The sequence below is a fragment of the Achroia grisella genome, unplaced genomic scaffold (assembly GCF_030625045.1).
Source record: "Achroia grisella isolate CSIRO2021 unplaced genomic scaffold, CSIRO_AGI_Agris_v1 utg784, whole genome shotgun sequence".
Taxonomy (NCBI): Eukaryota; Metazoa; Arthropoda; class Insecta; order Lepidoptera; family Pyralidae; genus Achroia; species Achroia grisella.
This window is the reverse complement of record NW_026713024.1, coordinates 2,121,886-2,136,456: the sequence shown is the minus strand read 5'-3', so window position 1 is coordinate 2,136,456 and position 14,571 is coordinate 2,121,886. Positions and strand designations below refer to the sequence as shown.

Below are 14,571 nucleotides of genomic sequence, written 5' to 3'. Positions count from 1 at the left end.
AGTTACTGGAACTTAAAGAAATACCATTGCTGGAAGGTGATTCTATGATATGGTTGTGCGTGGTAAAAAACTGTAAAAATACGCCAATAAAAGTTCTACAAGGTAATTTGACTATATGCCGTTTTTCACTATATGCATATGAATATAAATACGGTACATACACCGAAATAAGATTTTTTACAATTTTTATCTGTCTGTCTGCTTGTTCCAGCTAATCTCTGACAGATGACAGCTAATCTATTTAGACGAAACTTTTATAGACAGATAGTAAATATATATATACTGAAGTAATAAGGAGTAACTTAGACTATTTTACTTTATAAAAATTATTTTATTTTAGTAAAATAAAGTTAAATTCCACGCGGACGAAGTCGCGGGTACAGATAGTTTTAAATAATTTTGTAAACAGAGTTGTATATCTATATATCTAAATATAACCCCACTGAATGAAATCATCCACGATACCTCTTATTCTAGTTTTAGTGGCATCATTGAATTCTATTTTCATAGTGGTCAAATCCATATTAGTGACATCTCCTATCGTACCATCATCGGCCAGAGCGAATGGGGTATACCATAGAGATACCATAAGACCATAGTCAAGTTTCTCTCTAAACATCTTCTCAAATTCGTCCCTTGGAAAGTACTTCTCGACGTCCATATTGAAGTGCTTCAAAAAAATTGTCATAGTTTCGTGATAGACGTCTTTGAGAGATTCTAGATGGTTCTTTCTGAATTCTTGATCCGTCGACGAGAATATGTAGTATAGGAAATCTATTATGGGACACCCATAGAAGCATAGTTGAAAGTCTATCGGTGTCAGTTGCTTTACTTCGCCATTCTGAAAAGTAAATATTTTTATCATTTATAACTGATACTGCTGTGATAGAAACAATGAGTATTAATTTATATTTCTTAAAAAAATAGCAGTAGGATCTTCCATTTATAAGTTAATATAATATGAAGAAATAGCTTAGAAAGTGCTTAATGAAAGAAATAGGTAAGACATATATAAATATACATGTTGTATGGTATAAAATATGGTAGGTCACGGTGATGGCAAACGAAGACTTTTAAGACAATTGGATTTATTTTCGACACATAAATTTTATAATGTTAATTAGAGATATGACGTGCGGTGTCGATCGCATCTAGGTGCAGACTGCGTGGCGTCTGTTGCGCCGGTTATAAGTTTTTTTGAAAACGACTACGACACCGCATGCAGAGACAATAACATAGACAAACATCATTTTAATTATTTTGTTTTTTAAGGCACAGAACGCGTCGCTTACACACCCCACCCCAGTGTTGAGCCTGGCTCAGCACTCATTATCCATCGAAATACGAACGACACGCGTCACCGGCCGTTTCAAAATGCCAGTCTTAGTTTTCAATTCTACGACCCTAACTCGACCATCCCTTCCTGGAAACACCTGCTGAACCACAGCTTTCAGCCAGAAATTACGAGGTGCATCAGGATCGACAATAAGTACAAAATCACCTACCTGTATCGGTGTCTGGTCGTACTGCCATTTACGCCTAGGTATTAGGTCAGGAAGCACTTCTCTGACCCACCGCTTCCAAAACATGTCAGCGAGCCTCTGCGCCTTACGCCACTGTTTACGTAGGTACAAATCAGAGTCATTAAATACACCAACAGTTGGCAAATTTGATGACGAACACAACATAAAATGATTAGGAGTTAGAGACTCACTACTACCTACTTCTACCGATACATGTGACAAGGGTCGACTGTTGACAATATTCTCAACTTCCGTCAGGAGCGTGTTGAGTACTTCTTCACGTGGTGCACGTTCTTTTAAAATTACCCTAAGTGAAGTCTTGACACTCCTAATAAGTCGCTCCCATGCCCCACCCCAGTGGGGACTGGCAGGCGGGATGAAGGTCCATTCCACTCCATTATTAGCTGCTTCATTTGTTAGCCTATCAAAATCTACCTCATTTATAGACTTCTTCAGCTCAGCATCAGCGCCTCTCAAGTTTGTACCATTATCAGAGTACAGCATACGAGGCCAACCCCGTCTTGCTGCCATTCGACGAAGAGCCATAATGAGGGAGTCAGAGGTAAGTGATGATACCAGTTCTAAGTGGATTCCACGGACGGTCAAACAAGTAAATAAAACTCCATACCTTTTCTCTCTATGTCTCCCCACAGTGACCTCCATGGGTCCAAACAAATCCAGACCACAGTGTGTGAAAGGACGCTGATGATGAGCCAGTCGTGCTTCAGGCAGCTCTCCCATTCTCGGTACCTGTGGTTTTGCTCTTTTTATTCTACAAAACATACATTTATATGCTACATGTTTTACGGTTGGACGTATTCTAATAATCCAATATTTCTGTTTCAGGTTGTTTACAACGGTTTCCTGGTTCCCGTGGGCTGTCTTCACATGGTTGTATCTAACAATTAATTGAGATACCTGACTACGCCCGTCCAAGATGATAGGTCTCTTCATTTCAGGTTCAACATCCGGTGCAGCATCTATGCGGCCGCCGACACGGAGAATCCCGTACTCATCCAGAAATGGAGATAACGTAAGTAACTTACTACCTTTTGACAAACAGTTACCATTTTTAATTGCAGCTATTTCATCACCGAATGACTGTTCTTGTGTATATTTTAGCAGCAATCGCTCAGCCCTCTTCATGACTGTGCAAACAGTCTCAATCTGCTTTCTACACTTGTATATAAATTTTAGAATACATGCCGTAGCCCTCACCAGTCGTAACCAGCATGAAAATCTTCCTGGGTCAGGTACAGGTAAGTTACAATCTTCATGTTGTATTATCATTACTCGTTCTAAACTCATTTCATTTATCTTATCGATTATATTCACCGGCCACGATGACTCATCGCTGTATAAGAATGACGGACCTCTAAACCATTCATTTTTAAAAAGAGAATCGTCGTAATTTTCTCTCGTAGCGAGATCAGCAACATTTAATTTTGTAGGTACATACCGCCACTCCTCAGGGCGGCTTAGCTCGTCTATTTCACCCAGCCGGTTTGCTATGTACGTTTTATAGCTACGTGTATTATTACATATCCAGTGTAGCACGGTACTAGAGTCGCACCAAAAATAACGCCTTACTGGATTTATTTTGTGTTCTCTGATTATTGTATCTGCCAACCTCGCAGCCAATAAAGCAGCTTGCAATTCCAAACGCGGCACGGTAGTATGACTCACGGGCGCGACACGGCACTTGCTAGCTATGAATGACATACATATATCTTTATTTACGTACCATCGCCAGTATGCGACTGCGCACATTGCTTTAGTCGACGCATCGCAACACAAGTGTAACTCTAAATTACTATATTCACTTCCAGCCAAAACCTGTTTCGTAGCGCCTGTCACTACGTCATTGCAGCGGGATGTCGTAGCGCAGCTATTAGCTACGCCAGTTTCGTAGCCGATAGCCCGTTCGGTTACGCTTGTAGATGTAAGAGAGGTGAGAGAGGTTATGTTTACCTGAACTGATGTGCTACGTTTTATCGCTGACTCGCTCCCACTCGTCGCTGCTTGATACCACCTCGGCAGACGGATATTTTTTATTTCACTCGTTAGTACATTGACCCACTGACACCATTTTTTATGTATGTCATCTGTTACTAAGTCGTCCCAGCTGATTCCAGCGCGCCAGGTATCTTGCAACATTATTTTACCTTGTATAGAAAATGGCGATAAGAATCCAAATACATCGAATATTGACATTATGACTCTGAGCATAACTCTTTTTGTTGGTCTATTCTTACCATTAATTATGTCATGTGGTATGCGCTTGAGAGACACATCGAACCCCAACTCGTCTTCGCGCGGGTACCATATCAATCCGAGCGTACGTTCACCTTCGCATTCTTGATCTATTTTGAACTTTACGGCCGTAGTACCTAAGGACTCCTTTGGAATACTATCCAATACGGCTGGACTGTTGCTAGTCCAATTACAAATATGAAAACCACCTGATTTGTGAATTTTACTAATATTACGTACCATTGTTATGGCGGCGGCCTCGTCTGGCAAACTGTCTATGTAGTCATCCATATAATGTTGATTACATATCGCTGCTACGGCGTTTGGCATCGATGACTCATACCTTAGTGCGTTTTTATTCTTAATAAATTGAGCTATGAACGGTGAACATTTCGCGCCAAATATTAATGACGTCATCACGTACGTTTTTTCATGTTCTGCAGGACTGCTTCTCCACAGAAATCTGAGTGCGTTCTGGTCTTCTTCTCTTACCTTTATCCTTAAAAACATATCTTTTATATCGCCGGTCACCGCTACTCTGTTCTCCCTAAATCTTACCATAATGCCGAACAGAGATGTAAGTAGGTCCGGCCCCTTCAGTAGATAGTCATTTAATGACAAACCATTTGTGCTAGCTGCGGCATCGAAGACCAGACGTAGTTTTTTTTTATTTGGGTTGTCTACCCCAAAATGTGGTAAGTACCATGTCCGTGGCGAGACACTGCAATCTTCCAACTCTCTGGCATAATCATTTTGTAATAAATGATTAACACGTTCGACATACCTGTTACCATATTCCGTATTTAACATAATTTTCTTTTCTATACCTTTTAATCTGCGTACAGCGTTAGGGAAGCTATTTGGCATCCTGCAGCTTTCATCTTTCCATGGTAGCCCAACCTCCCACCTGCCGTTGATGAGTGTAGCAGTTTGCTCCATCACTGTCAGGGCACGGATATCATCAGCATTCTCCCGTGGCTTACCTGACACTCCCATGGACTCGATGGTGAATGACCGTCGCACCTCGTCATGGATGTCTCGTAACATGCGCTCGCTCTCGTCGACTGGTAAGCTGTGTAACTCAGAGATAAGGAGGGTCGAGTGGGACGATTGTTTATGTTCCGGTATACCTAAACAACCATGTATACACCAACCTAAGGGAGTGCGTGTAGCGACGGGTTCATTCTTATTACCTAAACTAGTTTGCAAAGGAATTAACAAATGATAATTATCCTGCCCTAATAGTACTTCAGGTTTCAATTTTTTTATACACAATTCATTTTTAATTTTACGCAAATTTTTATACAAGTTGTAATTAACAGTAGATAAATCTTGTATAGGCAAATCTAAATTATTTATGGTACGAGCTTTTACAGTATACACATCATTATTATCATATGAATTTACAGAGAAAATATCAAAGGTTACAACAGTAGTGTTACATAAATTTACAGAATTATTCCATGCACCACACATACGTAATGTGTCGCTGGGGCCGCTCAGTCCCGCGCGGTTAGCGAGATCGGTAGCTATGAGCGACACAGTTGAACCGTCATCAAGTAAGGCGGTGGTATTAATAACACCGTATGGTCCACGAATTTTTACCGGCACTACTTTTAATAACACTTGTTGATTATTTACGTTAATATGGGTCACAGTTTCACTCACGGGTGGACATTCGTTCACTTGTTCGGCGGTGACGTTGCTAGTCCTGCACCCGGTGGGTACGGGGTAGTGCAGAAGCCGGTGGTGCGCTCCGCCGCAGCCATCTTTATCGCAGGCGGGCGCCGGACATGTTTCGCGCTCATGACTTGACAGTAAACACTTGTAAATATTCCTGGCGGCCGACGGCTCGTGTTGCTTCCACGAAATTCTGCACTTTCACAGCAAAGTACACTATGTCCTTTTGATATTCTTGTGACACTGGATGTAACTTTTTTAATTCTTGTATCAAGCGTGATATAATTATATCTGGATTACCGAACCTTAGTTCCAGTGTCGCCATTAATTTATCAGGAGTTACGGCGCTGATGAGTAAAGCTGATACCGCTTCCTTTGCGGCTCCACGTAGACATTTCCGTAAACGCCATAAATTTTCCTTCGGATTGAAGTTGCAGACTTCAGTCGATTCTTCATAGGCCTGTTTAAATTGCAGCCATTCCATGGGGTCCCCTGAGTAGTATGGCAAATCCTTCGGCGTGCTCAATCGAGACAATAATTTAGCATTCGAGTTGCTATTCGCAGAGGCGGCGGCCATGTTCTTTAGAGCGCTTGCTAGCATCTGAACTGTAGTACCATTAGTGCCAGAATCTATTGCTGGCGGACACGTGTCACCCTGTTGAAAACCATGATCGTGGGCAAACTGTGTGTTTTCCAATTCTTGCTGGCTGTGTTCGACCCACCTCTCCACATTACTATTAATGTTGGTGCGATTATCCTCTAGGTCTGGACTGTATTCTGCTTCTAAATCAGCTAGGTCTGCTTCCAATTGTTTGTCAATTAATTCCATTTGAATTTTAGCTTTCTTCTGTGCAGCATCGAGTTCTAACTGCTTTTTACGTGCCAGTACAGATGAATACGAAGACTTCGTGGACTTTGCACGCTTCGTTGTAACGGGCGTCGACGGTTGGCATTCTTCTTTACAAGTACCCGCTTTTGAATTTGTGCTCATAACGGTCACCGTCTTCTCTTCTGTAGGCTTCATATTACTCGGCCGTGGCGTATCTTGATACTGTTCAGAACCAGGATGCTGCTCCGTCTGCATGCAGTCCTTATTGCGTGCAGTACTTCGGGTGCCTACCATTTTGTGCGCTGGTGGTGTGCGGTACATAAATCCGGCCGAATGACCAAATGTATGGTATAAAATATGGTAGGTCACGGTGATGGCAAACGAAGACTTTTAAGACAATTGGATTTATTTTCGACACATAAATTTTATAATGTTAATTAGAGATATGACGTGCGGTGTCGATCGCATCTAGGTGCAGACTGCGTGGCGTCTGTTGCGCCGGTTATAAGTTTTTTTGAAAACGACTACGACACCGCATGCAGAGACAATAACATAGACAAACATCATTTTAATTATTTTGTTTTTTAAGGCACAGAACGCGTCGCTTACACATGTATTTTCTAAATTGACATAATAGTGTAACTAGCAAACGTTGTTTCGCCATATACATTAATATTGCTATTAAATAATAGGGGTATAATAGGGGTTGATGGTAGAAGGGTGAAAATTTTGGGTTTAATTTATTATTTTAATGACGAATCATAAATATCAATTAATATCTTCAAAAAATAAAAAAAAATTTAAGGATGACCAGATGAGGGATTATTAAGGAGTATGAAAAATAGTTTACGTTCGATTCTCAGATCTACTAATATATACACAAAATTTCGTAGGAATCTGTCAACCCGTTTCGGTGGAGTTTTGTTACCAATACTGTGACACGAGAATGTAAAAAAGTACTAGTAAATTTTGACAGAGATACAGCTATAGGAAAATTAATATGAAATTACCTCTATTTTGACCATTACATTAGCGGGTCTAAAATCGCCATGAACTATACATCTCACCATATTTGGATCTTCTGCATACTTCGCATATTTCTCAAAGGTTTTTGGAATATACTTCTCAATTCTATCTTTAGCATCGTCATCTAAACAAAATGCAGCAAGTCTGCTTGTATTACCAACGAAGCCATTCCATGCTTTGGTTCCATAATAAAATGGCTGTTTCAATTTTACAATCTTCTCATTGAAATAATCCGACCTCTTTTCTTTTAAAACTAGTGAGAGGGCATGAAACTTTGCTAGTACTTTCATTGATGCTGCGGCGTATTCATAGCTAACAATTTCAGATTTGTCTATGGTTATAAATCCTCTTTTATTTAAATTCTCCATTACGATATATTCATTGTTGGTTTCATTGTAACCTTTAGCTGTGGTTAATCTTTCTTCCATAGGTACTTTAGCCTCATCCTGTACGTTGGCAAGAATGTCTAATAGTTCATTGTAAACATATGCCTCTTTTACAAATGAGTCCGCTGAATTGTAGATAGTTAGTTGTTGATTAGGCAATATCATTTTGATGAAGAGGTTTAGAGTATCATCACCATTTACAGTTTTTCCCACTACATCGACTTCATGAAATACACTCATAAGTACACCGCCATTTGGTTTTATCACCTTTATGTTGGCTTCGCATTCTAGATAACCTTCATTTTCTATTATTTTTCTAACAGATTTTACAATATTCGGGTTTATCGGTGTGTCAGATACCTCAGTTATGTTTATTTTCTGAAAATTGAATTTATATAAAATATTAGTAAAAAATACAAGTACATTTCTTTTCGAACTATTCTAATGCTGATGGCTGCAGCTGGTCTTTATAGCTTCGACAAACGATAGAGGGCGAGTGCAGGTAGCACTGCAAATAAGCATGAGGTCATACTCATAGAGTAGCTAAAGATCAGCTCCTTTAATTGTATACAATACTGCATAATTTGCGATATTCTTACTAATATTATAAACGCGAAAGTTTGTGCGTGTGGATGGATGTTTGTTACTCTTTCACTCAAAAACTACTGAATGGTTTTTAATGAAGCTTTACAATAATATAGTTTGTACATCAGAATAGCAGTGGCTATAAATTTCAAGCGGATGATAATGCGGTCACAGCTAGTATTATATTAATAATAATTAGAGATGCAATTAGACCTTTTTTTTGAAGTGATTAGATATTACACAACTAATCTTTTACACGAGCGAAATCTTCATTAATTCCCGTATCAATATTGGATACTATCGCAATTGTATAAAATTGATATGTCTTATCATATTGCACAATGTTATTAAATAGTATAGGGTTTTCTAAATTACCAGTTGTTAGTTAGGTGATAATCAAAACAAAAACAAACTATTGTTGTTTCGGTTACAAATGGCTTATTTCTTACAGATAGAGACATAAAATTTATAGAATCCTAGTTATTATTATATACATGAAAAACATCTTTACATATGTTAAATTGTTTGTCTGCGATAGACTCCTAAACTTAGGAACCGATTGCAAATTTGATTTATACATTATGTGCAATTTAATTCAAATTGAAAGATAGAATAGCTACATCTTTAATTATCTAATTATCGTGGCAATATTATTTTATTCAAGAACCAACCAGCCAACCAACTCGGCCACGTGTTGCTGTAGTCACAGCAACGTGGCCGTGTGACGACCTCGGTGGTCTAGCGGTCTAGCACACCGCTTTACGTCCGATGGTCGCAGGTTCTATTCCTCGCACGGCACAAACATTTGTATTCATGAGTATAATTGTTTGTGTCGGTCTGGTTGTTTTCTATGTATAATAAGTATGTATTTACGAAAAAAAAACTATGTAATTGTATCAGTTATCTAGTACCCGTAACACAAGCTTTAGCTAGCTTAACTTGGGACTAGATGGCGCTGTGTGAAATGTCAAGAGAAAAAAAAAATATATATATATATATTTTGTTTAATGCCGCTACCATTAGCATGTGTGAGACTACAAACATTAAGTACGGACTTATCACCCGTACTGGATGGGTTACGATAATCAATTTAGAAAAGTCAAATAGAGAAGGAAGAAGGGTACAACACTTCCAGTAGCGGTGGTCAGTTTTCCGCACTGAATATTTGTGGTCTCACACATGCCAATGGTAGTGGAATTAAACAAAATAATATAAATCTATTAAGTAATGAAATGAACTTTTGCCGAATAACAGTTAATTTGATGAAATATACTATTTATAACCCTAGCCTATCCATTCCTGGCTCGCCTTACCTTTAAAAAAAAACATTACTTATAAAGCAAGCTACGTACTTAGCGGCTAAAATTGGTGAGACTGAGGTACCATTCGCAGAAGAAATTCCTACCTTGGTCCTACTAATATTTTATAGGTATTGATGTGCTCTGCATACTACTGCGACGGGAATTATTTTTTTATATCACTTCTCGTAATATAACAATAAAAAGTATAACAGAGGATGATTATACAATAAATATTGTGATAATAAGTGTCTATTATAATAATATTATGTAATTACAGATAACGATACACGTGTCTTATCGCATTCTTAATACTAAATACTACTAACTCAAATATTATTTTTTTGGGAAATAGACTTTATTGCTAATAACTCTAGTGTTATTTTTCCAGAATTTATAATTTTATCTTAATGCATTTTAATATTAAGTGTGTGATATATGTAGTTAATGTTACTTGCCAACAATAAAATAACATAACTTCACTTTTTAAGTACATACCGATTATTGCAATGTCATTTTTGGCCGTTTAACACTAGCAATAACTCAATTAATAAAAAATCTAAAGTTATAATATTAATATTATTACTTGAAGCAAGAAAATATATCTCTTTTATAGTTAAAGTTTATATGGACAAGTGCAAAAAGCAAATATGATTTCTTATAATAGTGCATTTACATTAAAATAATACGCATAAAAAAAAAATACGCGTTTCACACACACATATAAATTTTAAGTTTCAAATAGGTACTAAGGTTCTATTTTCAAATAGAAGAAACATAGTAGATCAAATTAAAAAAATAATTTTGGGCATCTGTGGTTAACCACAGAGCATCAAATAAATCTGCGTAATCTACTCTGTGCATTGGCCATAGTTTTAGCGATCATATGTGTAGACAATATAGTATAGTAGACATTTATAATTATGATATAATATTACAACTATTACAGAATTTATTTGACATAACCTCACTTTTTTAATAAATGTAATACATACCTGACGATCCATTATTGTGCAAACTCAATTCGTTACAGAGTAGTCACAGCTTATTTCTTATCTTTAATTGACGTGATAAAAAAGATAAACAGATTGATGATTAAACAAAACGTGGCATTACAATTGATTCAATATATACTAAAGTGACTAAACATATTTGTTACGATCTTGACTATGAAATTCGCGTATATGCTGTCTCACTCTAATCACTATTTACATTTCCCTCGAACAACCTCGCGTGGATGGCGTGGATGGCGTTACTAAACGCAAAATTGATCACATGTATTAGTAATATGGCGGCGGTCACTTAAAAAGGTGGTTTGGCGCCATAATGATGCAATAACGAAGAACGGGACCGCAGTAAAATTTCAATAAATAAATAATAATTTTCTACAAATATTTTGAATTTTTACTACCTATAACAGGAGCATCGTAGGTTTACTTTAATATCAATCTCAAAGGTGGAGTTCGATGCTGACCGACAATTAGAGTTGTTAGATTTTTTTTCAGCCTATAAGGGGCAAACGTTTAAATAGGCAAAAAATACCGAAATTTCGTTTTTTACACAGGACAACGGCGGGGCGTAGATCAATCGATCTAATAATAAAAAAAACGGAGCACGATTTGAATATGGGACAGAGTCAGTTCCGCCGGGACATTTTAAACTAAGCCTAAAATACGAGACGTCCCGGGAAGTACGGGACGTCTGGCAACGCTACAGACAATTATACTGGGGGGAGGGGGCTATGGGGACTAGCGGCATCATTGTTTTTTTAATGTATCATACCTTACAATTTCAGTCTAAAGTAGAATTTCGTTCAGTTTTAGAATCTATAATTAACAAAATAATGGAATAACATAAATTTCAATATTATAAATAGCATCAAAGAACTCAAAATTATTCTGTGGAATTATTCCACAATTATTATGAGTCGACTAAGTGGAGTAATAAATAATAATTTGGAAGTTGCTACTTGTACAAAGTTGCTGTATTACAGTTATAAATAATGGAATTCTTATTTCACCATTTACCATTCATCTCTCTAAGGAAATGAATGATATAGACTGAGTGTACGAGAAGAATAGACTATTTATTTTGGAATTGGGTACGAGTTATGCTGTTTATACATTTTTGATAGCACTCTTTTGTCTGTTAGCTATTGAAACAGCAAAAGATGCAATACTTTATATTATTGAAAGTAATTTTACGTTTTATTCCTTATTACATAGTCAATTAAGAAATTAACTTTATTTATCTATTAAGATTACAATTGTTTTATTAGACTCTTAAACTAAGATATTAAATCGTCGTACATATGATATAAATTAGGATGATTTTGCTAAACACATCATTGTTAACCATATTGTACAAAATGAAAGTCTTCAGTGATATACACAACTGCGACGAAAATTCTATCTCTGGCAGTCTAAAAGAAGCAATAAGAGATATTGTAAAACGGGAGGAATATGTTACTTACAAATTAAACATAGGTGATTTACCACAAAGTGGTGGTAATTATTTAGCAACGCTAGTAAGGGTCGAAATAAAGGGACAAACTGTTGACGGTGATAAAGAAACTAATATAATTGTGAAAAATATTTTACAAGGTGATCATTTGGAATTCTTTTCACTATCTAATATCCATTCAAGAGAATTGTTTTTTTACAATGAACTGTCAAAGATGTTTACGAAACTACAAGATGAAGCTAAAATCCCTGTAAATGAAAGATACAAAATGGCAAAATGTTATGAGGAGAGTAACTCTGAGTTTATAATTTTGGAAAATTTGTCAAGAAACGGTTTTGTAACACCGGACAGGATGGATCCTGTCTCATTTAGTTTTGCGAAGTTAACAATTCAGCAGATGGCGAGACTCCATGCTTTGTCATTAGTTTTAAAAAATAAAAGGCCACAATACTTTGACAGTAAAATAAAGCCTCTTAGGACTCCAGTACAGTTCAATACGGCATTGGAAAACTGTATGAAAAACTTTTGTAACATTTCTACAGAATGTTTAAACAATGATATGAAAAAGAAGACAGAAACATTTATAGCAACAATTGGCGAGACCTTGAAGCGGCATATGTTGGACACGTCTATAGGATGCCTATGCCATGGAGATTTGAAAAGTACAAATATTCTGAAAAAAATAAACGTGAGTTAATTCTGATTTTAACTGTATTTGCTATATACATTATACGCATATATTACTAAAAATTTAAGCAATTCGTATTGTGGTTGATTAGAGTTTACTTTGTTTTTTATACTGAGCAGTGTTTATTTCGATACTTTTATTTACGAATTTTGATATATCTGCATTTTCGTACGGAGCTGATTTCCGAAATATATATATTTCATAGTTTTCTTTCTTAAAATGTGTCATTGTGAAGATTGCCGTTCAGGATTATTAAACCCACTTTATCAGTTGATGCCGGGCCAAAGGGACTCGCCCTAAGGCCCCAAACTGCATCTTTTTAGGGAGTTGCAGTTCCTGACGATGATGAATTGGTTCATTCAAAGATCCAGTAAATGCTGTTTCTGACGATAATAACCTGGTTCATTCATAGATCCAGCAAATCTGACAGTTACAAATTAAAATGAATATTAATTGGTCATAAATAAATATTTTTTTATGGTACCCGTCAAGCAAGAGTTGGCCTTCAGCTGGTTCAAGCTTTTGAAGTGCCTTTTGCACATTCAGTCCCATGTTTTTCCGATGAACCTGTAAATGGCAGCTGCATTTTCAATAAATGTAATAATATATTGATATCTTTTATTCTACAGGGTAATGAAGTATCTGAAGTTGTTTTTATTGACTACCAAATGTCATTCTATGGAAACCCATTGATGGATATAATGTATTTCATATTTTCGGCAACAGACCAACCGTTCAGGAGGAACCACTTAGAAACCATCAAGAACCTGTATTATGACACGATAAAAACTTTTCTTGGATACTTTGAAATGGATGTAGAGGATCATTTCCCAAGAAAAATATACGAACAGTTATATAAAGATTCCCTAACTTACGGTCTTATTATAGGAATATGTTTCTTACCTTTATCTTTTGCAGCCAGTGATGATATACCCGATTTTTCTAAAGCTTCTCCAGAAATATTCAAAGTTGATCCAAGATTGAAAAGTAGATTAGATGGTATAATAGAAGATTTTACTCAGTGGGGTTATCTTTAATATATCTTTAATATTAGAAGAACATTTCGGACATAGATGTTATTAATATCTTATGGATTTTTTTCCAAGACCAACATCGATTGTTGAATGATCGAAAAGTTGTTGTATCTGTGAATTTAAGACTACATACTAACATATTATTAAATGTATACAAAACAAATCTTAATAAATATACATTTCTATATTATAATTGTTTTCTTTTGTTTTAAATATTTTGTGTCATAAGTCCATCTGGAAGTGGACTATCGAAGACTATCAGTTGAAGTTCTTGTTACATCTTATGCATTTCCATTACGCACTATAATTATTATACGTATATGCGTATAGACCGCAACTAGGCAAAAATATTAGTCTGTGTGATGTGATCAGTATTATATACATGAACTATACGCCTATATACATGAACAATAGTGGACAAAATAAAGATCGTCAACCATCATAGAAAATGGCACCTAAGAAGATTTATTAATTGGTATAGTAATAAGTATATCAAGTACAAATCATGCAATGGAAGTTCGAGTCGTGCTGACAGTACAATCATAAAGATAAAACGGTTATGATAATTCCAGATGCATTCTTCAAACTGCCTATCATGGGTACAAAACTCATGCGCAGCTAGCTATTATACATGATACTACCTTTTATAATCTACTATATCGCCCGCGCAATTTCGTCTGCCTTTCATTTCTCCACATTTTGAAATATTCTTCATTGCAGCTCCGCTCTTATTGCTCGTATCGTATCGACAAATGGACTATCCAACATAAAAATATTTCTTCAATTTGAACCAGTAGTTTCTGAGA

The 14,571-nt window shown here is 36.5% G+C and overlaps 2 protein-coding genes across 2 annotated transcripts; one reads left to right on the top strand and one right to left on the bottom strand.

Annotated features, from left to right (window-relative positions):
- Window positions 1-427: 427 nt before the first annotated feature.
- Window positions 428-4,484, bottom strand: LOC131851520 (uncharacterized). The gene is made up of 2 exons (XM_059202027.1): window positions 1,362-4,484; window positions 428-841 (listed from the first exon to the last, which is right to left on the bottom strand). Exons 1-2 carry the CDS (start codon window positions 4,335-4,337, stop codon window positions 428-430), a joined length of 3,390 nt encoding a protein of 1,129 aa, XP_059058010.1. The 5' UTR covers window positions 4,338-4,484.
- Window positions 4,485-11,906: 7,422 nt separating this feature from the next.
- Window positions 11,907-13,768, top strand: LOC131851519 (uncharacterized). Its single transcript, XM_059202026.1, has 2 exons — window positions 11,907-12,731; window positions 13,361-13,768. The coding sequence occupies exons 1-2, from the start codon at window positions 11,907-11,909 to the stop codon at window positions 13,766-13,768; spliced, it is 1,233 nt and encodes a 410-aa protein (XP_059058009.1).
- The last annotated feature ends 803 nt before the right edge of the window (window positions 13,769-14,571 follow it).

Excerpts from the sequence above, each read along its gene's own strand:
- LOC131851520 (XM_059202027.1), bottom strand. The coding sequence starts at position 4,337 with ATGGTAAGATTTAGGGAGAACAGAGTAGCGGTGACCGGCGATATAAAA. Across the intron at positions 842-1,361 it reads CTGGCATTTTGAAACGGCCG|AATGGCGAAGTAAAGCAACT; the intron begins GTGACGCGTGTC and ends TTTACTTTTCAG.
- LOC131851519 (XM_059202026.1), top strand. The coding sequence starts at position 11,907 with ATGATTTTGCTAAACACATCATTGTTAACCATATTGTACAAAATGAAA. Across the intron at positions 12,732-13,360 it reads ATATTCTGAAAAAAATAAAC|GGTAATGAAGTATCTGAAGT; the intron begins GTGAGTTAATTC and ends TTTATTCTACAG.